General features: G+C 38.5%; 2 protein-coding genes and 2 long non-coding RNA genes across 6 annotated transcripts in view; 3 read left to right on the top strand and 1 right to left on the bottom strand.

Moving 5' to 3' along the window:
- LOC114663728 (V-type proton ATPase subunit C 1-A) overlaps nt 1–6,887 on the top strand; it is a 226,376-nt gene extending 219,489 nt beyond the window's left edge. For both annotated transcript variants that reach the window (XM_051935508.1, XM_028817649.2), the window contains exons 11-13: nt 4,476–4,573; nt 5,846–5,972; nt 6,213–6,887. In XM_051935508.1, coding sequence (XP_051791468.1) covers nt 4,476–4,573; nt 5,846–5,972; nt 6,213–6,308 — 321 coding nt within the window. In that variant the 3' untranslated portion in view covers nt 6,309–6,887. The remainder of the gene's footprint in view (nt 1–4,475; nt 4,574–5,845; nt 5,973–6,212) is intronic.
- LOC127529995 (uncharacterized) lies at nt 1,339–1,700 on the top strand. The gene is made up of 2 exons (XR_007936560.1): nt 1,339–1,504; nt 1,615–1,700. It is a non-coding gene; the product is annotated as an uncharacterized LOC127529995 (long non-coding RNA).
- On the bottom strand, nt 2,661–25,258 carry LOC127529992 (uncharacterized). 2 transcript variants are annotated; one of them, XR_007936557.1, is made up of 3 exons: nt 24,911–25,258; nt 14,313–14,894; nt 2,661–3,149 (listed from the first exon to the last, which is right to left on the bottom strand). It is a non-coding gene; the product is annotated as an uncharacterized LOC127529992 (long non-coding RNA). The 2 variants fall into 2 exon arrangements; XR_007936556.1 differs by lacking the exon at nt 24,911–25,258 and having other exon boundaries at nt 14,313–15,106.
- The window catches only part of LOC114664065 (brain and acute leukemia cytoplasmic protein-like), a 126,879-nt gene continuing 123,067 nt past the window's right edge, over nt 21,523–25,334 (top strand). The window contains exon 1 of the mRNA XM_028818043.2: nt 21,523–21,948. Coding sequence (XP_028673876.1) covers nt 21,759–21,948 — 190 coding nt within the window. The 5' untranslated portion in view covers nt 21,523–21,758. The remainder of the gene's footprint in view (nt 21,949–25,334) is intronic.

Here is a 25,334-nt window from a genome sequence, read left to right as displayed (position 1 = left end):
TCTGCTGCTTTGAAGGTCCCAATGAGCACAGTGGCCTCCATCATCCTTAAGTGGAAGAAGTTCGAAACCACCAGGACTCTTCCTAGAGCTGGCCGGCCATCTAAACTGAGCGATCGGGGGAGAAGGGCCTTAGTCAGGGACGTGACCAAGAACCCAATGGTCACTCTGTCAGAGCTCCAGAGGTCCTCTGTGGAGAGAGGAGAACCTTCCAGAAGGACAACCATCTCTGCAGCAATCCACATAAATCAGGCCTGTATGGTAGAGTGGCCAGACGGAAGCCACTCCTTAGTAAAAGGCACATGGCAGCCCGCACCTGAAGGACTATCAGACCATGAGAAAGAAAATTCTCTGGTCTGATGAGACAAAGATTGAACTCTTTGGTGTGAACAGGTGTCACGTTTGGAGGAAACCAGGCACCGCTCATCACCAGGCCAATACCATCCCTACATTGAAGCATGGTGGTGGCAGCATCATGCTGTGGGGATGTTTTTCAGCGGCAGGGACTGGGAGACTAGTCAGGATAAAGGGAAAGATGACTGCAGCAATGTACAGAGACATCCTGGATGAAAACCTGCTCCAGAGCGCTCTTGACCTCAGACTGGGGCGACGGTTCATCTTTCAGCAGGACAACGACCCTAAGCACACAGCCAAGATATCAAACGAGTGGCTTCAGGACAACTCTGTGAATGTCCTTGAGTGGCCCAGCCAGAGCCCAGACTTGAATCCGATTGAACATCTCTGGAGAGATCTTAAAATGGCTGTGCACCGACACTTCCCATCCAACCTGATGGAGCTTGAGAGGTGCTGCAAAGAGGAATGGGCTTACTGGCCAAGGATAGGTGTGCCAAGCTTGTGGCATCATATTCAAAAAGACTTGAGGCTGTAATTGGTGCCAAAGGTGCATCGACAAAGTATTGAGCAAAGGCTGTGAATACTTATGTACATGGGATTTCTCAGTTTTTTTATTTTTAATAAATTTGCAAAAACCTCAAGTAAACTTTTTTTCACGTTGTCATTATGGGGTTTTGTGTGTAGAATTCTGAGGAAAAAAATGAATTTAATCCATTTTGGAATAAGGCTGTAACATAACAAAATGTGGAAAAAGTGATGCGCTGTGATTACTTTCCGGATATAGTGTGTGTGTGTGTGTGTGTGTATATATATCACGTCTCCATGGGTGCAGCGCCTTAATCACACACTGTAGGAAGCCAATGAAGCAATTGAGAACGTACTACACGTGTGGGTGCGACTCGCTTTAACTACCTCATTAACTCCCCGCAGTCATGCAATCACGCTCACGGAGAGTGACACGGCTTTATGGATTTAAAACTGGACCCTCTATACCACATAGTACATGCTCTGTACTTAATATATAAGGTTTTAAAGGTCAAAATGCCTTTCTTGCTTTTAAACAGCAAAACACATTAGCAATGAATTATAAAATATTCTATCCATATTTCAGAATTGTTTTATGACCTGGCAGAATAATGCATTGAGATTTTTAGTGAGATAGATAGATAGATAGATAGATAGATAGATAGATAGATAGATAGATAGATAGATAGATAGATAGATAGATAGATAGATAGATAGATACTTTATTAATCCCAAAAGTAGTGAAGCATCCTGCATATTTTACTAGTCACTGGTAAAACTTTTAATTGATATTGTCATTGTTTGCACCATTTATACTTGTTGTTGTTTTAATAATAACATTTATTTATATAGCACATTTTCATACAAATGATGTAGCTCAAAGTGCTTTACAGGATGAAGAAAGAGAAAAAAGACAAAATATATTAAAAAGTAAAATTAGCCAGTATTAATTAACATTGAATAAAAGCAAGGTCTGATAGCCAGGGTGGACAGAAAAAACAAAAATAACTAGACAGCTGGAGAAAAAATAAAATTTGCAGGGGTTCTGAGGCCAAAAGACCTCCCAGCCCACTCTAGGCATTCTACCCAACATAAATTACCTCAATCAGTCCTCATGGTATTCAGGGTTCACATGGAAGAACTTGATGATGATGGTCATGTGGACTTCTGGCCTTTAATCCATCAATGTAGGGACATCACGGTGCTTTGATTGGGTAGTGGTGGCGTAGATTGCCACCACAGGAAACCGGAAAAAGAACAGCAGAGAGAGTATGGGTTAGTACGGATTTCGGAGCCACCATGAATGATAATGATAATTAAATGCATATACAGAGTATCAGGATTAAACTAAAATGAAGCTACGAGAAAGCCATGTTAAAATTAGTTTTTAGCAGTTTTTTTTAAAGTGCTCCACTTTATTAGCATGGCGAATTTCTATTGGTAAACTATTCCAGATTTTACAGTAGGTGCATAACAGCAGAAGGCTGCCTTACCACTTCGTTTAAGTTTAGTTCTTAGAATTATAAGCAGAGATGTTTGTTTTATTGAAACATGGCTTCTAAATAAATATTTTTCTACAAAAAAGTTAAATGTAAGACTTAAGTCTCTTTACATTGCAGACATACAGTGGTGTGAAAAACTATTTGCCCCCTTCCTGATTTCTTATTCTTTTGCATGTTTGTCACACAAAATGTTTCTGATCATCAAACACATTTAACCATTAGTCAAATATAACACAAGTAAACACAAAATGCAGTTTTTAAATGATGGTTTTTATTATTTAGGGAGAAAAAAAAATCCAAACCTACATGGCCCTGTGTGAAAAAGTAATTGCCCCCTTGTTAAAAAAAATAACCTAACTGTGGTGTATCACACCTGAGTTCAATTTCCGTAGCCACCCCCAGGCCTGATTACTGCCACACCTGTTTCAATCAAGAAATCACTTAAATAGGAGCTGCCTGACACAGAGAAGTAGACCAAAAGCACCTCAAAAGCTAGACATCATGCCAAGATCCAAAGAAATTCAGGAACAAATGAGAACAGAAGTAATTGAGATCTATCAGTCTGGTAAAGGTTATAAAGCCATTTCTAAAGCTTTGGGACTCCAGCGAACCACAGTGAGAGCCATTATCCACAAATGGCAAAAACATGGAACAGTGGTGAACCTTCCCAGGAGTGGCCGGCCGACCAAAATTACCCCAAGAGCGCAGAGACGACTCATCCGAGAGGTCACAAAAGACCCCAGGACAACGTCTAAAGAACTGCAGGCCTCACTTGCCTCAATTAAGGTCAGTGTTCACGACTCCACCATAAGAAAGAGACTGGGCAAAAACGGCCTGCATGGCAGATGTCCAAGACGCAAACCACTGTTAAGCAAAAAGAACATTAGGGCTCGTCTCAATTTTGCTAAGAAACATCTCAATGATTGCCAAGACTTTTGGGAAAATACCTTGTGGACTGATGAGACAAAAGTTGAACTTTTTGGAAGGCAAATGTCCCGTTACATCTGGTGTAAAAGGAACACAGCATTTCAGAAAAAGAACATCATACCAACAGTAAAATATGGTGGTGGTAGTGTGATGGTCTGGGGTTGTTTTGCTGCTTCAGGACCTGGAAGGCTTGCTGTGATAGATGGAACCATGAATTCTACTGTCTACCAAAAAAATGTCCGGCCATCTGTTCGTCAACTCAAGCTGAAGCGATCTTGGGTGCTGCAACAGGACAATGACCCAAAACACACCAGCAAATCCACCTCTGAATGGCTGAAGAAAAACAAAATGAAGACTTTGGAGTGGCCTAGTCAAAGTCCTGACCTGAATCCAATTGAGATGCTATGGCATGACCTTAAAAAGGCGGTTCATGCTAGAAAACCCTCAAATAAAGCTGAATTACAACAATTTTGCAAAGATGAGTGGGCCAAAAATTCCTCCAGAGCGCTGTAAAAGACTCATTGCAAGTTATCGCAAAACGCTTGATTGCAGTTATTGCTGCTAAGGGTGGCCCAACCAGTTATTAGGTTCAGGGGGGCAATTACTTTTTCACACAGGGCCATGTAGGTTTGGATTTTTTTTTCTCCCTAAATAATAAAAACCACCATTTACAAACTGCATTTTGTGTTTACTTGTGTTATATTTGACTAATGGTTAAATGTGTTTGATGATCAGAAACATTTTGTGTGACAAACATGCAAAAGAATAAGAAATCAGGAAGGGGGCAAATAGTTTTTCACACCACTGTATATTAGAAAGAAGTTGTTTGAAACTTATATAATCACCATTGCTTCTTTAACAGTGCCAGATGTAAAATGCATTGCATCGTTTTCTAAGTCAACCTGAAATATAATTTGAGTATACAATAATGTGTAATAGATTTTGTAAGTGCAAAGTAAATTAGACATTTTTTAAATCTATTCCTATGTTAATTTGAATAAGATTGAGACCTAAGTTATTGTTTGTAAATAGTAACTCATACAAAGATACAGTATAGATGAGTATATATATTTAACCAAACAAAATTAAGTAAGTAATTAGTTCAGTAGTAATTGGTGTTTTTATTTTTGTCTTTCCTTTTTTCCCTTTTCTTTATCTCTTTCTCTCTAGGGCCCTTTGGTAAGATGGCTTAAAGTCAACTTCAGTGAAGCATTTATTGCTTGGATTCATATCAAAGCTTTGCGAGTTTTTGTTGAGTCTGTTCTAAGGTATACCATATGTTCCTATTTATTCATTATGCATGATTTGTCCTAACTTTAATTGTAGGTAAATTGTGTATCTTTTTTATTGATATTTTAGATATTTGTAATTTTTAAACCACCTAAATATTTTTCTTCTACATTATCAGGCATCAATTTCAAACATATTACATCTCTTCTACAAAACAAAGCATAATTAATTAACATCCGTTTTTTGAAACAAATATACTACTTCCTAGATTCAGACATATATATAAGTTGCAATTTTTAAAAACATTCAAGTGTTGAAAAGTGTACTGTGTGTTTCTCATAATCTTCACTAATTATTAAAGTTTAAAGTTTTATATAAAACTAATATACATTTTGTAAGCCTTCTGTATTAATTTTTTAAAAATTTGACAATTATGTTATATATGTGCAATAAAATATATCATTTTACAAAGTTTTCATTAGGTGAAGTGGGAATTCAGTTTACCTTAGTGTTAAGCTTTTTGAATGGTATTACTGTTTGTGTTAATTGGTCCTGTCACATTGGCTCTGTTTAATTTGCTACTATAATATTTGAATCAAAGATGTCTTCTAATTAGGCTTATTGTAGTAATATTATTGAACTTGGCTTTGACTTTGTCAGTTTTATCCAGCGATGAACACCCATAGGTTTATTTTCTCCAGGAGCCCTTTTTGACTGTGATTTGTTTTCCTCTCCTGTGCTGTCAACTGGGTATCAAACTGTACATCTCCATTGTAATGATAACGTGCTTTGTATTGATTTGTTTATGTCAATCATTAACACTAATATGTTAATTTTAATATATATATTTACTGTACAATATTTACCATTTTAGTGTTTCAACGTAGTTTTAAATATGAATGTGAAGGTATAATGTTTTCTCTACATAACATAACAATAATAATAGTAATAATATTTGTCAATTACTGAGCATTATCTGAGGAAATAATGAAAAGTTGTGAGAACAGTGATATATAACTTTTTTCTTTTCCTAGTTTCATTTTTTGGTTAATCTTTTTATTATTTGGGCTTTTAATGTTTGCAAAATTGCTTTTTCTGTAATGTGATAATGAGCAGACAGATACTGTGTTTAACTTATTAAAGGCATCCTATAGTCATTACCTCATTAATATTTTCAAATTAATATTAAGTTATTTACTAATCTGCTTCAGATCATCATAGTTTTTAATTTCTTGTCCATCAGTCTTTAGACCCATATTAGCTGTGGAATTTTATTTTTTGTATTTAATTATTCTTCTGTTTCTTGTTAGGTATGGGCTACCTGTAAATTTCCAAGCAATGTTACTGCAGCCCAGTAAGAAAACTATGAAGAAGCTGAGAGAGGTTTTATACGAGTTATACAAACATCTGGACAGCAGTGCAGCTGCCATTATTGATGTGGGTATCTTTATTGTATAAATATCAAACAAAATGTATAAAAGTTATTAGCATCTGTTCTTTATGGGTTGCAGAATAATAGATGGTGTTTTAGGTCAAGCAAACTATTTAATAATTTAATTTTATTAGACTTCATCATTCATTTGATATCAATTCAAACATATAAAAATCCAGTGTTTGTAAAATTATGCTTCTTCTCAACTGCAGTTCTTTAATAGATTCTATTCTTTTCCTTTGTAGGCAGCCATGGACATACCTGGTCTGAATTTAAGCCAGCAAGAATATTATCCATATGTTTACTATAAGATAGACTGCAATCTTCTGGATTTTAAATAGGCACCACTTGTGTAATTCCATTTATGTCAATGCCCTGTTCTAGTGTATGAAGCAAGTAAGGTCATTGTCTCTAAGTTAAAGTATAAATACAGTATATGTATCTGTGTATCAGTCCATGCTTAAATACTCCTTGTACCTTTTTAAAATGATAAAATCTCTTTGTTCACATATTGATGAAACAAATGAGAACAGATGTTATCAAGGATGGTTTACTTTTTTCAATGGAGATGTCTTTTTTTTCCTCTGTGTATTTCTAAATAAACTATATTCAGTTTATTAAGAAATTTTCAAAGAAAAAAAAAATCTCTATATTTAGAGCTGTAAACACAAGATCCATCCCTATTCTGTATAGTGCTGTGTAATAGCTATATCTTGTATTTTTGTCCACACAGCCATTATTGGCACAATGTGAAATTTTATTATTTAATTTATTTGTATTTGCTACGACCTGGAAGCATTAATTTGTAACCATAAATGGTTTTATTAGGTAGAGAAATACGTGTTTGGTGTCATAAAGATTATGTGTATTTGGCATTTGAAAGATTATTTCTCAAGGTATCAAAATAAATATTAAATTGACCTGTGCTCATTCTTTTTTTTTTTATTCATATATATTTTATTAGATATTTGTTGCATTATGTGGTGCATTTTCATTCTATTGGCAATGATGCCTTTTGGAGACGTAAATATCAGTCTTCCAAGTAGCACCGTCTCTACTGTTTGTTTTCCATTTATTGTGCTGTAAGTGTTGAGAATATTCAGAATTATTTTTCATCAGTGATTACCTTCTTAATTAACATTGTTTTGACTTAGAATAACACAAATCTTTCTTGCTATGCAATGTGAAAGATGCCTGGACACAGACAGCCACTGAGACAGCCAGAAGTCCAGAACACACACGTTTAATTTTCTTTTTTCCCAATTCAGCACAGCACACACAGTACACAAACCCCAATAATGCTCACAGTCCTTTCTTAAGTCGTCTTCTCTTTTCTTCTGCCACCTCCACTCCTCTCTTGCAAGCTCTGTCCACTACCACCCAACTCCGGCCCCCTGTTTGGAGTGAGGTGGCCCCTTTTATAATGCACCCGGATGTGCTCCAGGTGCTCCCTGATGACCATCCTACAGCACTTCCTGGTGTGGCGGAAATGCTGCATGGGAACCCGGAAGCACTCCAGGTGTACCTGGTTCCTGTTCTGGCAGCACTTCCTGGTGTGGTGGAAGTGCTGCAGTCCATGGCTGTGGAACCATCTAGGCGCCCCCCACAAGGTTGAGCTTCCAAGCTCCATATCCGTGGCCCTGATGCAATCCAGGGGGGCTGCCCTTTTGCGGCCCGGGGAAGATATTGCCCCTTTCCTGGTCCTTTCCTTATCCAGGCGTCCCCGGTCATCTGCCACAGCAATTAGATTGTTATAAATTTGACTTGGTGTTTGTCTTATCCATACATTTGACAGTAGTAAACAGAAATAAATCAGACAATTAATAAACAATATACAACAAAACCACATTATGAAGAGCAGTTGGAAATGATGACATAGCTCACTTTACACAGTAAACAATATTTTTTGTAATAATTTAATCCTGGCAGCATTGGGCACAAGGGAGGGTTCAGACCTTGATGGTGCATCATTTCTCTGAAGGGACAACTATCACGCATGTCCACAGTCATATGGGGACAATTTATGTATTTGAGATGCAACCAATCACCAAACATGGTGTCTAACTCAAGACACTTGATCTCTGAGGGAATGGTACTAATCACTGCACAGTCCAAGTAATAATTACATAGACGGCATTGAAAAAAGTATGTGCCCCCCACCATTACTTTTTTCACACAAGTGATTGTCTCAACTTGGTATTTTGATTAGTTTACTGGGTGTTTCTATTTGTAAACCAAACACTGTTTTTCACAGTCCTCTCAAAAAAAAGAGATAATCCGTTAAAAAATTAAATTGCAAAAACTGAAATGTTTCAATTTGTAAGGATTCACTCCCTCCTCTCCCCCAGCCCCTTTCAGTACTTGGTTTAGCCACCTCTTACAGCTATTAAAGGAAGTCATCTTTTTGGATAAGTCTCTTATGAACTTTGTACAACATGATATAGCAAGCTTTGTCCATTCCTTCTTGTAAAATTTCTCAAGCTTTGTTAGGTTAATATACAAACTGTGGCAGGTAGCAATTTTGAGGTCCCGCAACAAATGTTTAAGAGGGTTAAGTTCGGGAATCTGAATTATGATGGGTGGCCTGACCTAGGTAGTGTGGCCATATTTTGTACACCCCTGCATGATGACCTGCGCTGATCTCTGAAGTATATTTAGTTTATTAGAGATTCTCTTTGTACCCTTCCCCTAGATCTCTGCTTCACAATAATTTATTTCCCTGACTTGGTCTGAAGGATCTTTTGTCTTCATTTTGGTCTACTGAGCTGTTGGACTTAAGCCAGAGAAAGCAATATTTATCCACATATCCAACATATTGGTTGAATTGGCAAGACAATAAATTGGATCTAAAAGTTAGCATTGTATTTATAAGGAATGTGAATAATTTTTAAATCTCACCAATTTGATTTTTCCTTTTTTACAAATTGTTGAAATTTTTTCAGTATGCTTCTGATCTGGCATGTCATGCATTATTTTGTTTATCAGCTAGAAAATTTCTTACTTTAACATATTGTAAGTGCAGAAGCTAATTTGAGGGCTGAATTCTTGTTCAAGGCACTTGACTTCTACTTGTGCTTGAATTTCTGTAAAACCGTTTAAGTAATGATAAATTATGTAGATTGGTAGCACTTGTATAGGCAGAGGTGAGTCAAAGTATTAATTTAACTAGAGATGCTCCTCTAATGCTTGAAGAGTAATGACTTCTAAAAATCCAAAACCATTTCTGCCATTTTGCATTATTCAGTTCCAGTGGTATTTTATCTTCATTTGAGATCAGCAGTGTTAGACAGGTGGAGACGTTGGTGTGGCGGAAGAAACTGAGTTCAACCAGAGCACATCCCTAAGGTCTGACCATGTGCTCAGGGTGAATGCCTTCTGACATCTGTTTATTAGAAAGTCAGAGATCCACAGTATCTTCCAAGTTCATAAGTAGGAGTTTGTTATTGAGAGATTCTGGTATAAATGCATGAAATCCTGAACGTTTACATGACGGAAGGGATGTCAGACTTGACAACTGTAGATCCTGATCTCTTCACCAGATGATGGAAGATTATGTGACTAGAGGTCATAGGGTATGTCATGCAAGTGTGTGATGACTTCACAGCACAGTTCACTTTTCCAAAGTATCAAGAGTTTGCTGCTTTTTCTACCAGCTAATAACATGCTGCCTGGCAAAGCTGGGACCCACGCAAAAGGTATGGTGAGATCCGGTGCAATCTCTGTAAAACACAAGACTATCAGACTGACGAATCTCTCCAAAATACCCGTGTTCTTTATTCCCTGGCTCCGTGTTATGCATTGTACTTTTGGATGAGTTTTCATTGGTTTTCAGCTCCCATGCACACAGAGCCTCCCCCATGACTTACTACAAAGTCAAGTCTATTTGATTTTCTTGGGGGGAGTTGCAGACTTGTTGGACTGAGTCACTGGGTATGTCACCCTATAAGACTGGGTGTTACAAGACAGCACCCAATTCTCTAAAATTATAAAATGAAGCCTATGACTGGAAATGTTGTGTAATGTGACATGACCTTAAGCAAACTGGTGAGAATAAAGAAGAGCATTAAGACAAACTTGATTTTTAAGACTGCAGTGTATTTCCTTTCTATTATTTTATACATTACAACAAGAATGGCACAGATCAGCTTAGCTTACAATAAGTAATGTTTTATTTTAACTTCAGTTTCAGTACCAATCCCAGTTAATCTGAAGAGTCATGAATGTAGTTGTTCAAAAGTATTGACGCATCAAGAGAGTTAACGGGCCCGGCCTGCTTACTTAAAGATAAAAGTAATAATTTCTTAGATTCAAAAGAAGCTTTAGACAGTTCTTTGAATTGAAATCTTACTTCTTTTTGCTTTTAAACCAAATAAGAAGACCTTTTCTCACTGTTAAAATAAATGGAGTGGGATTTTTCCAATTGAATAAGGTGATGAGCAAGCAATGCAGTGTAAAATATTACAAAAGATTTTTACTAACTGATATCCTTTCCGGTAATAATGTGACCATTGCTAATAAGGGGATTAGAAGTAATAAAAGTCTGAGTGTACCTAAGACATACCCGAACTTTGAGCATTGTCATTAGGCACCCACCTTGCTAAGGTGCATATTTTGGGTGTGAGTGAAGTGGGTTCCTAGCAACACTGCTCACATATTGCTTAAACAAAGTTGAGGTAGTTGGGTGTGGGGCTCATTTTTTGGTTGAATTGCACTATGCATTGCACAAATTGATGAGAGGTTTATTTTTGCAATGGCTGATTACAATTCTTTATCTTCCAGATGGATTTCTTGTTTTGGAAGCCATTGTAACTGGTTTTTAATAAGACTGGTGAGGTTTTGCTTTTTTGTGGATACAGTAGAGTCTAGCTTATCCAACATTCTGTATTATCCGACGTCCCACCACAAAAAAAAAACGCATCAATCGGCAACAAGAACTGCAAGTTGCGAGCGTGAGCGTAGTCTATTTTTTGTTGCTAAGTTCGTTTTCTCAGTTAAATTTTTCTGTTGTTTTGTTGTAAAACATGATTACAGTGGATTATGTGGCAGGCACTCTGGCATGTGTGCATGTGCGTGCGTCTGTCTGTCTCTCTCACGCGCGTCTCTATCTCTCTATTGCGCGTGCGCGTCTCTATCTTTCTATCTAAATTGGTTTAGAACAATATTGCACACATAAATTTTACATTTAAAAAAAATTAATCACTTTTATTATTAACGTTTTACTAAACTCTAATGTGGTGTAAACATTGTAATTATATTGTATATTTCGTTTCATGAATGTGAACGAAAAACTATTTTCAGTTAACAGAAATCTTAATGATTTTAATTTTGTCGACATGTTAAATGGTTCCCACAGACCTGAACACAATGTAAATGTTAATAGTGTATTTCACAGAAATGGTCCGTATTGTTTAGTATGATGTATGACACGACGTGATGGCAGAAACCCTCCGAACTTCACAATGATGCGTATTATTTGGTTTGATGTACTGTTTTTCTTTCTCATTTTTATCTCTAAATTTTTGAACGGGTCGTTGACCCTACGTTACTTTCTGGGCTTTGCCGGGACCTGCTGAAACCTTCCAAAAGTCATCTTTCGAACCTCCGTTCTGAGATAGGGTAGCGAGAGACTTAGCCGAGACCAGACGAAACCTAGTAGATATTGCTGCGGACTGGAGTAAAATGGGTGTGACATATCACTTTCGACTTCAGTCAATCATATTTTAATATTTGTGTACATCAGGAACTTATCAGCCAATCGCAGATGTAAATGTTGCGGTCAATCACCTTTTTATTCAGAAAATCGCCAGTCTGTGTTATGTGTTATTCACGTTCCACTTTAGCCAATTGGCTTATGGGTATGTAAAAAGAAAGGTGGGAGTGATTTCTAAAGGTGGGCATGTATGATAAAGTGACTGTAAGAGACGGAGTGTATATTCGTAACTTCTGCGACGGTAGTCTACTAGTGCCAGTATCTTACACTATAGCACTCTGTCGAGTGCATTATTCAGACTGCAGTGTATTTTTACCACCATCATTTATGACTAGCGGTTTGAAAAATAATGATCATAAAAATTTTAATATGAAATATTTATCTTTACTAAATAACATCTGAAGAAAATTTAAATAGGCATATGAATACAAATTTGTGTCCGCCTAATTTTAATTGATTGACGTAGACTTAAGTGTGGGCTCTACTTGATTGAGTCAGATTAAAACAAATATGTAACTGTTGTTTTTTACTTGAATGTCCAAATGAAGTAGTCGCCTACATTTAACAGGTCACCTTAAAGACGGGCTATAAACGTACAGTGATCCCTCGCTATATCGCGCTTCGCCTTTCGCGGCTTCACTCTATCGCGGATTTTATATGTAAGCATATTTAAATATATATCGTGGATTTTTTGCTGGTTCGTGGATTTCTGAGGACAATGGGTCTTTTAATTTCTGGTACATGCTTCCTCAGTTGGTTTGTCCAGTTGATTTCATACAAGGGACGCTATTGGCAGATGGCTGAGAAGCTACCCAACCACAGCGTGTATTACATATTAAATAAAACTCCTCAAATATATTGTGAGCACGGGGGCTGTTCGCACCCCTAGAGGATACGGACGCTCGTCTAAAAATGCTGAAAGATTATCTTCACGTTGCTACCTTCTGTGTGCAGCTTTTAAGTATGCTGCATGGTGCTTCGCATACTTAAAAGCTCAAAGGGCACGTATTGATTTTTGACTTTGTTTCTCTCTCTCTCTCCCTGCTCCTGACGGAGGGGGGTGTGAGCTGCCGCCTTCAACAGCTTTGTACCGCAAGCCAAACAGCCCTATTGATTTGTTTGCTTTCCTCTCTGTTTCCTTTGAAGAGGAAGATATGTTTGCATTCTTTTAATTGTGAGACTGAACTGTCATCTCTGTCTTGTCATGGAGCACAGTTTAAACTTTTGAAAAAGAGACAAATGTTTGTGTGCAGTGTTTGAATAACGTTCCTGTCTCTCTACAACCTCCTGTGTTTCTGTGCAAATCTGTGACCCAAGCATGACAATATAAAAATAACCATATAAACATATGGTTTCTACTTTGCGGATTTTCTTATTTCGCGGGTGGCTCTGGAACGCAACCCCCGCGATGGAGGAGGGATTACTGTATTACAATTTTAAACATTGAATAAACTGTCAGAGTTAAATCTTTACTTCTATAATACACAACCCTAAAATGTGTTTATTACTTTCATTACTATTTATCAACGTTTATTTAAGTATTCCTAATATTCCATTGTAGCCCCTTCTGCCTGCAGATCAGCCTCTGTTCTTTGTTTGCTGATGTCTGTCAAATATTCTACGGTCTAGTGAGCTCTAGTGAGTTTGTTGCCTGTGGATCTTGTATTCAAGTTTTTTTTAGCTGGATTATGATTACAGAATATTACAAATCACATACTTGACACGTAATGTATTAGGGAACAAGAAAGCTGGCAATAAAATTGTGAATTGAAAACAGCCTTTGGCTGACTCTGCATGTTATCAGTGTTAAATGTAAGAAACACAGTTATCATAGTGCTAATAGTCACCTTTCAGTCATTATTTTTATAATGAAATTTACTATGTTAAACGGTTTGTGGAGAGCAAATTTTATGCCTTAAAAGAGTAATAATTTTTCAGTGTTTGTGACTGTACACCTGTTAATCAGACTATTCAATTATTTGACTTACAGTGGTGTGAAAAACTATTTGCCCCCTTCCTGATTTCTTATTCTTTTGCATGTTTGTCACACAAAATGTTTCTGATCATCAAACACATTTAACCATTAGTCAAATATAACACAAGTAAACACAAAATGCAGTTTTTAAATGATGGTTTTTATTATTTAGGGAGAAAAAAAATCCAAACCTACATGGCCCTGTGTGAAAAAGTAATTGCCCCCTTGTTAAAAAAATAACCTAACTGTGGTGTGTCACACCTGAGTTCAATTTCCGTAGCCACCCCCAGGCCTGATTACTGCCACACCTGTTTCAATCAAGAAATCACTTAAATAGGAGCTGCCTGACACAGAGAAGTAGACCAAAAGCACCTCAAAAGCTAGACATCATGCCAAGATCCAAAGAAATTCAGGAACAAATGAGAACAGAAGTAATTGAGATCTATCAGTCTGGTAAAGGTTATAAAGCCATTTCTAAAGCTTTGGGACTCCAGCGAACCACAGTGAGAGCCATTATCCACAAATGGCAAAAACATGGAACAGTGGTGAACCTTCCCAGGAGTGGCCGGCCGACCAAAATTACCCCAAGAGCGCAGAGACGACTCATCCGAGAGGTCACAAAAGACCCCAGGACAACGTCTAAAGAACTGCAGGCCTCACTTTGCCTCAATTAAGGTCAGTGTTCACGACTCCACCATAAGAAAGAGACTGGGCAAAAACGGCCTGCATGGCAGATTTCCAAGACGCAAACCACTGTTAAGCAAAAAGAACATTAGGGCTCGTCTCAATTTTGCTAAGAAACATCTCAATGATTGCCAAGACTTTTGGGAAAATACCTTGTGGACTGATGAGACAAAAGTTGAACTTTTTGGAAGGCAAATGTCCCGTTATATCTGGCGTAAAAGGAACACAGCATTTCAGAAAAAGAACATCATACCAACAGTAAAATATGGTGGTGGTAGTGTGATGGTCTGGGGTTGTTTCGCTGCTTCAGGACCTGGAAGGCTTGCTGTGATAGATGGAACCATGAATTCTACTGTCTACCAAAAAATCCTGAAGGAGAATGTCCGGCCATCTGTTCGTCAACTCAAGCTGAAGCAATCTTGGGTGCTGCAACAGGACAATGACCCAAAACACACCAGCAAATCCACCTCTGAATGGCTGAAGAAAAACAAAATGAAGACTTTGGAGTGGCCTAGTCAAAGTCCTGACCTGAATCCAATTGAGATGCTATGGCATGACCTTAAAAAGGCGGTTCATGCTAGAAAACCCTCAAATAAAGCTGAATTACAACAATTTTGCAAATATGAGTGGGCCAAAATTCCTCCAGAGCGCTGTAATAGACTCATTGCAAGTTATCGCAAACGCTTGATTGCAGTTATTGCTGCTAAGGGTGGCCCAACCAGTTATTAGGTTCAGGGGGCAATTACTTTTTCACACAGGGCCATGTAGGTTTGGATTTTTTTTTCTCCCTAAATAATAAAAACCACCATTTACAAACTGCATTTTGTGTTTACTTGTGTTATATTTGACTAATGGTTAAATGTGTTTGATGATCAGAAACATTTTGTGTGACAAACATGCAAAAGAATAAAAAATCAGGAAGGGGGCAAATAGTTTTTCACACCACTGTAATTGGACCTTTATTACTTGTGGGATTTTTAATACCTCTTCAACACCATCAGTACGTATTACTTATGCAAAACTTACATTTAGAGATTGACACTTGACAGATGTTTGTTTGTAGTTCATATCTCATTTATCCCCCCATTTGACTCCATCAGGTCCCAGTGGTGTGCTAAACACATCAGCCTGCCTTTAGGGTCTCTGAGACTGTATGAGGCCTTATTGTCCGACTGCATAGCAGGCACTGATGTGCATCAGTATAACTACAGTTAACAAGTTAGAGATGGCAGATATTTCAGCTGGACGTCACCCTATATGACACCACCAGCAAACACCATATCAATAGCACACAGAGTCTGTATACTCCAGTACAAAGACCAATAGAACAGAATTACAGCCCTGACATAACAACCTGTACAGCTGTAAACGACACCACTTTACTGGTCATTTTAGCACACACTACACCGAGACTGTCTAATCTTAACCATTAAATAATTCAGTCTGAACAGCTGGGAATTTATTTTGGCAATGATAGTTCTTGTAAGGCATTTTTTATTCTCATTTGTCATAGGTTTATACTGAAAAACTGGTTTACATCAATGTAGTTTTCTATAGGATATCAATATTGTCACGCTTGGGTCACAGAAACACAGGAGATTGTAGAGACAGGAACTTTATTCAAACACTTCAAATGAACATACGTCACTTTCAAAAGTAAAATGAACTCCATGTGAAGACAGAGGTGACAGTTCTGTCTCTCAAAAGAATGCAAAAACATCTTCATCATCATAGGGGTGTGCGCCAGGAGAGGAACCCCCAACAGGAGCAGAGGATGTCTGGAGGAGGACAGAGACAGACAGAGAAAGCAAAGAGCCAAAAAGGACAGTGGTGTTCAGGCTTTTAAGTATGTGAAGCATATCACGCAACAGCACCAGTCCAGAAAGTAATGGGATAAAGAGGAGGTAAACTGTATTTTTTCCCATTGTATCAGCATTTAAGAGGAGGTTTTGGAAGAGGGTCTGTGTCTTCTAGGGGAGCGTTCAGCCCCCCCCATTCACAATATATACTGCCCAAAAAAGTAAAGAAACACTTTTTAATCCGAGTATAGCATCAAGTCAATGAAACTTCTGGGCTATTGATCTGGTCAGTGAAGTAGCAGAGGGGGTTATTAATCAGTTTCAGCTGCTTTGGTGCACTAGAGGGGCGACAATGAGATGACCCCCAAAACAGGAATGAATGGTTTAACAGGTGGAGGCCACTGACATTTTTCCCTCCTCATCTTTTCTGTTTTGTCACGAGTTTTATATTTGGCTACAGTCAGTGTCACAACTGGTAGTATGAGGTGCTACCTGGACCCTACAGAGGTTGCACAGGTAGTCCAACTTCTCCAGGATGGCACATCAATACGTACCATTGCTAGAAGGTTTGCCGTGTCTCCCAGCACAGTCTCAAGTGCGTGGAGGAGATTCCAAGAGGCAGGCAGTTACTCTAGGAGAGCTGGACAGGGCCATAGAAGGTCCTTAACACATCAGCAGGACGGTATCTGCTCCTTTGGGCAATGAGGAACAAGATGGGCACTGCCAGAGCCCTACAAAATGACCTCCAGCAGGCCACTGGTGTGAATGACTCTGAACAAATAATCAGAAACAGACTTCATGAGGGTGGCCTGAGGGCCCAACGTTCTCTGGTGGGCACCGTGGAGCTTGATTGGCATTTGCCATAGAATACCAGAATTGGCAAGTCCACCACTGGCAGGTGCCCTGTGCTTATTATAGATGAGAGCACATGTGACAGACATGAAAGGGTCTGGAGAAGCTGTGGAGAACGTTATGCTGTTTGTGACATCGTTCAGTATGACTGGTTTGGTGGTGGGTCAGTGATGGTCTGGGGGGAGGGACGCACAGACCTCTCCCGGCTAGACAACAGCACCTTGGCTACCATTAGGTATCGGGATGAAATCCTTGGACCCATTGTCAGACCTTATGCTGGTTCCTACTGGTGCACGACAATGCCCGGCCTCATGTGGCGAGAGGATGAAGGAATTGATACCATTGACTGGCCCCCACGCTCACTCATCTGACCTCAATCCAATAGAACACCTCTGGGTGTCACATTATGTTTCAGTCCATCTGACGCCACCAGGTTGCACCTCAGACTGTCCAGGAGCTCAGTGATGCCCTGGTCCAGATCTGGGAGGAGATCCCCCAGGACACCATCCATCATCTCATTAGAATGTTGTCAGACATGCATACAAGCACATGGGGGCCATAAAAACTACTGAGTACGTATTGGAGTTGCTGCTATGAAATTTCGGCAAAATGGACTCACCTGCCTGCCTGACGCCTCATTTTTTCCCTTTGATTTTCAGGTTGTCTTTGAATTTAGCCCTCTGTTGGTTGATCATTTTCATTTCCATCCCTTCGTTCCTAACACATTACTATGTTAGCCTAGATCAGTAGAGATATCCAGCAGGATTTTTTCCCATTGAGATCTTATGTGTTTTCAAAGTGTTCCTTTAATTTTTTTTGAGCAGTTTATATATATATATATATATAAATATGAAAACAGTGACACACACTTAATGTCAAAACTGTGAGTTATGGTTTTAGAATACTGAGCTTCTCTCCATTTATCAGGAGTATACAATCCTTTTCCATTAATTTTGTTCCTATATATAAAAGCTGCATTTTCAGTTAAGGACAATGCAAGTTTTATTGAAAATGTGACTCCTAAATAAAGATAAGTAAGACCCTTATTGTTGTAGACTATGTTTGTAAGTGAACAGCAAAGTCTTGATCAGGCTGCTCAGTTTCCAAGATGTTTTATCCTGTGGGTTTACCGGCGAGTCCAGCAAAGTGCCATCTGTAGACGGTGTTGATACAAGTGAAGGCTCTGCTCAAATCTGTCAGTTCTAGTTGTGTTCATACGCGAGTTGATTGGGTCAGCACAAATGAAAACACTCAGTATTGTCACTACCAAAAACAACATTAATAATTATTCAGTAGAAGTTGTACAATCATTTCAAGAAATATTTACAATTAACAATAATGATGGGTCTGTTGAACTGAAAGAAAAATTCATCTTTGTGCATTGTAACAAACAGACTGATTGGGGGAATATACTGAGGCTGAAGTATTAAAACTGCAGTATGCCAACTTCTATAGATTATATATAAATAAAATAACAATGTGATGGGGATAGACATGTTTGCTTGTAATGTACAAAAAAGGAATAAAACTGTACAATGCACTTATAAAAATTAAAGAAAAAGACGTGCTTATGCAGATGGCATGAATTGGCTAAAAACAGATAAACAGACAATTTCAAATATACAGAACTTAATCAACAATCTTTAACAATAACAAAGTGTCCTTTATTACTTACATCAATAGTTAAATCAAACATATACAACTCTATTATGCACAGTCAGTTTAACACTCAGAAAAAAAAAGACAAATAAATAAAGTGCCTTGTTTATTAGAGGAGCAGCCGAGATGCCTCAGTGATGCTGTCTGTCCTCACACAGTTAAAGCCCAAGTTTGTCAAACTCTCTTCTCTCTCACCAATACTAAAAGTGTATTAATGCGTATTTTACAATTCACTTTAAACATATATTTACATTGATATCTATTTAGTTTAAATTCTTGTCTAAATTCACTACAAGTAAAATGGCACTCTGTTTAACAGAAGAATGGTGCTGAAAAGAAAAAGAAAGGACCGTCTCCCCCCCAACACCACATGACGTCCCACTCACCGTCTGCTAGTCCTTCAATGAGCAGACCTTCTGCCTCTGGTAGAGAAATCCTCTCAACTGTTCCTCGAGTTTTAATAAGAGCCGATCCCAAACACAGAAACAGAGAGGACGTTACTCACAGAGACACTTTCTGTACTCATCAGAGATTCACTGAAGCCAAACGAGCCTCCGGCATCAGCACATCCAGAATGACGTGAACTCTGCTGATCTTTTCAAAAGTGCCTACAGCTCTTGACAGCACTTCATCAGGTAGTTGTAGAGGCCATCTGTCAGCTCCTCATCTTCTACTGTGACCTTTAGGATCTTTGTCATTTTTAAACCATTTGGATGACACCTTTTCAGATACAACAGCCTGTTGGACAAGCAAATACAAGAGTTTGGTGTAATAAAGTCATCATAGCTCTTTGCTACTAGATAGATTACAATAACAAAGTTTTACTTGTCATCTGAACTAAGTTACCAGCTAGTGATCATCTGCTCCATGGCCCTTTATGATGAACTCCAACAGTTTTTCATGTTGAGTCCTCCTGGAGGTCCTGCTGATCTCTGCAGTCACATAAACCCGAGCCCCTTGTTCTCGAGTCAGCTGTCCTTCTGCAGCCACACAAATAAATACATCAGACTGTCACATGGAGCGTTTGTCTTGTGCACGCTGGCTGGTTTTGCTCTGAACACTCCTGTTTTCTCATCAAACTGTGAGAGTTCCTCTGTAGTTTACTACAAAAACTCTCGTTGGTGGTTATCTCAATAGTTTTTTTAGAATACATCAATTATTTCAGAGTATTATGAATACACCAATCTGGACACGACCTCAAGTAATATGCAAGTCACAGGCACATCATCCTAAGATGAAAAGGATAAATACAGAGCTCTCCACTATTATTGGCACCCCTTGTAAAAATGAGTAAGAAGGGTTAGAAATAAAATCCGTTTGCTGAAGGAATGTCATCTTGCACTGAAAAAATTAGAAACGTCTGACTTTTAATTGAAACAATTTCATATAAAGAAAAACAAAGCCGTCATCAAGAAATAACTTTTTAAAATTAACATTTTTATAAGGGGTAACATTAATAGTGGAGGACACGTTAAATGAATGCCACAGTTAAAAAGTATGCTACACATGAAGAAAATATGCATCTTTAAAAGACGGAGAGCAGTAAAATCAAAGAGTTCCTCCTGGTCAGATAAAGAGCACACTGAGAGAGAACAAGAGAACACGTACTGAAGTCCTACACAATCTAAACACAAATGTAAAGTTACATAAAGCCTAGAAATGAATATTTAAATACCATCAGCGTGTCTATTCCACAGTCTACTGAACCAGCAGGGATGTCCTAGGAAAGAAAATAAAAAAGACACACGTGAAAGTCAAACACTACAAGTGAATTACAAGTTTAAGAAATGGTTGTTCGCAATGTACCTGATTTTATATTAACATCCAATTTCCAGAAGATATTCTTGTAGCAAGTTGGCTGAAAGGAAAAAAAATATAAATGTCACTTGTGATTAAATAGAAAAGTCTCTGCGAACATCGCGACTGTCAGTCTGACTCGCGTATAATTTAGTGGCGCACTGCCCATTGCAGGAAAGTCTTTACCAGTTTAGAAATAAATGGCAGGCGTCATCTGCACAAAACTACCATGAAATTTTATTATAATTGACAGTACAAACACATCGCAGATTATTTGGTATTATAATTTAGACACATTACCCCAACATTAGGAACTAAACTGAAAAGAATAAAAGGTAATATCGCGCACCACTGTAGTCAATCTGAACTTTATCAAAAGCCTGCTTCATGACAGAATAACTGATCGAGCGTTTCCTAGATGCTTATAAAAGATTTTTTCTTCTTCCATGCACAGTCGAGGAGTTCTCGTAAAACGTGCCTTGTGGAGTTGAAGAGTTGCCATTACAGCTGAGTGCTGGTCCACTTCAAGCACTGAATGTAAATCAATTACTACAGCGAAAATCATTATTAATAGAAATGTAAAGGTTCACGATACAAGCATAACCATGCAACACAGTTATTAAAATACGAAAAAAACTGCAAATTTCAGACGTTTTCATTTCGAAGCACACTTACTTCCATTGTCAAAAATACGAGCAAGTAATTTTGTCGCTTCTCCTTCTTTTGTCTAATGGAGTTTCATCGCCGCAGCTTCTTTTTTGTCTCCTTTCGTTTAATGGAGTTTCACCGCTTGTTACAACGGTAGGTTATTTATGAGGAAACTCTATAAGGCAGAATCTCAAAGAGATGGGGATCACGAACTGTGAAATGATTGGTTAAAATTACACTTGATAGACAACTTCAAGCGTTGATAATTGGACAGGTGAGTTTTTATTTGTCATACAGTAACAACAATCTCATTCGTTGAAGTTCTGAATGATCACAATGTGATTTGCTGAAGTCGAATTTGATTCACAGTTATCCTGCCTTTAGATCCGCCCATAATGTCTCCGGTCTGCAGCAATACCCTTCTCCTCCTGATGGTTTTGAACTGATTCTCTACGCATCCCTATGACGTCAACATGACTCTTTTCGGCGGAGAGAAAAGCAACGCAATGGACTGCACGTATAAACCTGACTGAGCTTTGAAATAAAGCAACACCCAGGACAGGGCGTAATGCCTGCGAAAATCAAAAGGCGGTTATTATGGTTCAGAACGCGCTGAATAGAATCTACACTGCAGCAGACATTCGTTAGAGAACATTGGGGCACAGTGATGGGTTGTGGGGGAAGCCGTGCTGATGCCATCGAGCCACGCTACTACGAAAGCTGGACCAGGGAGACGGAATCTACGTGGCTCACCAACACGGACACGGAACCTCAGATGTCTACTCTTACCTGCGGAGCTAATGGTTATTCGGAAAACGCGATTCACAGCATCAGGGAGCACGGAGCTCTTGTTACAGGTGAGGCGACTCCGTCTTACTGAGTGTATCCACAAGTGGATGTTGTTGGCAGGCACGTTAAGCTTTAGTGATGTTGTGGCGACAAGCAGCGGCGGATTACTCACAGCAAAAGGCGCACGTCATATAATAAGAAATAATAAGCATAATGTCCTGTTGTCATTGTGATTGAAGCAATTGGGGTATATGTCTCATTTTGCACATTAAAGAAGAGAATATAAAAAAGCAACTCAATGGGGATACAAATCAAATACGGGAATAAAGTTGAGTATAAGGAGGAAGATTGTATTCCAACAATACTAAAACGAAACCTCCCTTCTTCAAAATAAAATATCTATAGCAACAGATGTACTTTTCATATGCTGAATTGTGGATGACTTATCCGTTTACGCACTGTATGAACACGGTATTAAACTTTATTTTTATTAAGTGAACAGTTCCATATGAGCATTAAACACAACGTTTGGAGTAATTCAATCTAAGTGAATAAAGCAAAAATAAATGAAGCCTAATCCAGGGCTGAAAAAGACAGTCATGAAAACAATGTTTTGCTTGTTTAACATTCTTTAAAATGCTTGCACTAACTTCATTTTTAATCATAGAATTAAGTATTTTTTTCTTGTTGCTGGCCTAGTCTTAACATGTGTTATATGATCTTAAATACATGCATCGCATGCAATCAAGTGAAGAGAACTGAACACACGTTATTGGTATGCGTTTAATTCTGAATGTGCTCAGGTTAAAATGAATGCCACCGGTTTAGGGTCACAGGGAGGCAGTGATGATCACAGCAGCAGCAAATGTGCTGGATGGTACGCTGGTTCTTTGTAGGGCCCAGTCAGACAGACAAGCAGAAAGAGTGTGCTGCGTGCAATCTGAGATGATCTGATTTAATCCAGCTATTTACTGTAGATATTTTAAAGCAGCGTGCTGTACAACAGCTGGTGTTCATATACTGCAAACCTTCAGGGCAGGATGTAAAGCGGGATTGGATGTTACTTACTTCACGGCACATGAAGGACTAAACACATTTACAAAACATAGTCAGTGGTCCGTTTTTTTGAAAGTTCATAAATGGTTTTAGGATTTAATTAAAATGCTTGCCAGTTTTTGATACAAAAGTAACACACTGTACCACATGACATTTATAATAAGTAACAATTTAACATATTTAGTTACGTTTGTGCACATAATGAGTAATGTAACTGAGATTCTATCCTACACTCGAGTTTCTTTTTTTAAGAATGGAATCCCAAACACCGCACTACCCTGGTGTTTTCAACTAATGAAAACGTATACTTTTGAAACACTTTCTCAAGAGCCAGAAACTTTTGAAAATGTCAGCATGGCATTTCAGTGGGGATGGGCAAAAACAAAGAATTCTGAAAGCATGCAAATCCCATTATGCTCTCTGTTTGGTTCGGGTTTATTAAATGGCCGTTTCCTGATTGGATTCTACTCATTGAAACATCTCGTATCTATCTATCTATCTATCTATCTATCTATCTATCTATCTATCTATCTATCTATCTATCTATCTATCTATCTATCTATCTATCTATCTATCTCGTTCCCTGATTGGTTAACCTCCACGGAAGAAAAACATATTCCAACACAGTGTCCACATTGAATTACTTCCCGTGGCACTTGCTGTATCGCTTATCTGTATCATGTAAACTGTTTTTGTATACAATTTTTAGAAGTTGTGGTCAAGTGACTAGGCACACTGCCAGCTATATACAGTGGTGTGAAAAACTATTTGCCCCCTTCCTTATTTCTTATTCTTTTGCATGTTTGTCACACAAAATGTTTCTGATCATCAAACACATTTAACCATTAGTCAAATATAACACAAGTAAACACAAAATGCAGTTTTTAAATGATGGTGTTTATTATTTAGGGAGAAAAAAAATCCAAACCTACATGGCCCTATGTGAAAAAGTAATTGCCCCCTTGTTAAAAAATAACCTAACTGTGGTGTATCACACCTGAGTTCAATTTCCGTAGCCACCCCCAGGCCTGATTACTGCCACACCTGTTTCAATCAAGAAATCACTGAAATAGGAGCTGCCTGACACAGAGAAGTAGACCAAAAGCACCTCAAAAGCTAGACATCATGCCAAGATCCAAAGAAATTCAGGAACAAATGAGAACAGAAGTAATTGAGATCTATCAGTCTGGTAAAGGTTATAAAGCCATTTCTAAAGCTTTGGGACTCCAGAGAACCACAGTGAGAGCCATTATCCACAAATGGCAAAAACATGGAACAGTGGTGAACCTTCCCAGGAGTGGCCGGCCGACCAAAATTACCCCAAGAGCGCAGAGACGACTCATCCGAGAGGTCACAAAAGACCCCAGGACAACGTCTAAAGAACTGCAGGCCTCACTTGCCTCAATTAAGGTCAGTGTTCACGACTCCACCATAAGAAAGAGACTGGGCAAAAACTGCCTGCATGGCAGATTTCCAAGACGCAAACCACTGTTAAGCAAAAAGAACATTAGGGCTCGTCTCAATTTTGCTAAGAAACATCTCAATGATTGCCAAGACTTTTGGGAAAATACCTTGTGGACTGATGAGTCAAAAGTTGAACTTTTTGGAAGGCAAATGTCCCGTTACATCTGGCGTAAAAGGAACACAGCATTTCAGAAAAAGAACATCATACCAACAGTAAAATATGGTGGTGGTAGTGTGATGGTCTGGGGTTGTTTTGCTGCTTCAGGACCTGGAAGGCTTGCTGTGATAGATGGAACCATGAATTCTACTGTCTACCAAAAAATCCTGAAGGAGAATGTCCGGCCATCTGTTCGTCAACTCAAGCTGAAGCGATCTTGGGTGCTGCAACAGGACAATGACCCAAAACACACCAGCAAATCCACCTCTGAATGGCTGAAGAAAAACAAAATGACTTTGGAGTGGCCTAGTCAAAGTCCTGACCTGAATCCAATTGAGATGCTATGGCATGACCTTAAAAAGGCGGTTCATGCTAGAAAACCCCCAAATAAAGCTGAATTACAACAATTTTGCAAAGATGAGTGGGCCAAAATTCCTCCAGAGCGCTGTAAAAGACTCATTGCAAGTTATCGCAAACGCTTGATTGCAGTTATTGCTGCTAAGGGTGGCCCAACCAGTTATTAGGTTCAGGGGGCAATTACTTTTTCACACAGGGCCATGCAGGTTTGGATTTTTTTTTTCTCCCTAAATAATAAAAACCACCATTTACAAACTGCATTTTGTGTTTACTTGTGTTATATTTGACTAATGGTTAAATGTGTTTGATGATCAGAAACATTTTGTGTGACAAACATGCAAAAGAATAAGAAATCAGGAAGGGGGAAAATAGTTTTTCACACCACTGTACGTGCTGAAACTGCACAAGCACATTCAGTGT

The sequence above is a fragment of the Erpetoichthys calabaricus genome, chromosome 13 (assembly GCF_900747795.2).
Source record: "Erpetoichthys calabaricus chromosome 13, fErpCal1.3, whole genome shotgun sequence".
Lineage (NCBI taxonomy): Eukaryota > Metazoa > Chordata > Cladistia > Polypteriformes > Polypteridae > Erpetoichthys > Erpetoichthys calabaricus.
Note: the sequence above shows the minus strand (reverse complement) of the source record. Positions and strands in the feature narration are given on the sequence as shown.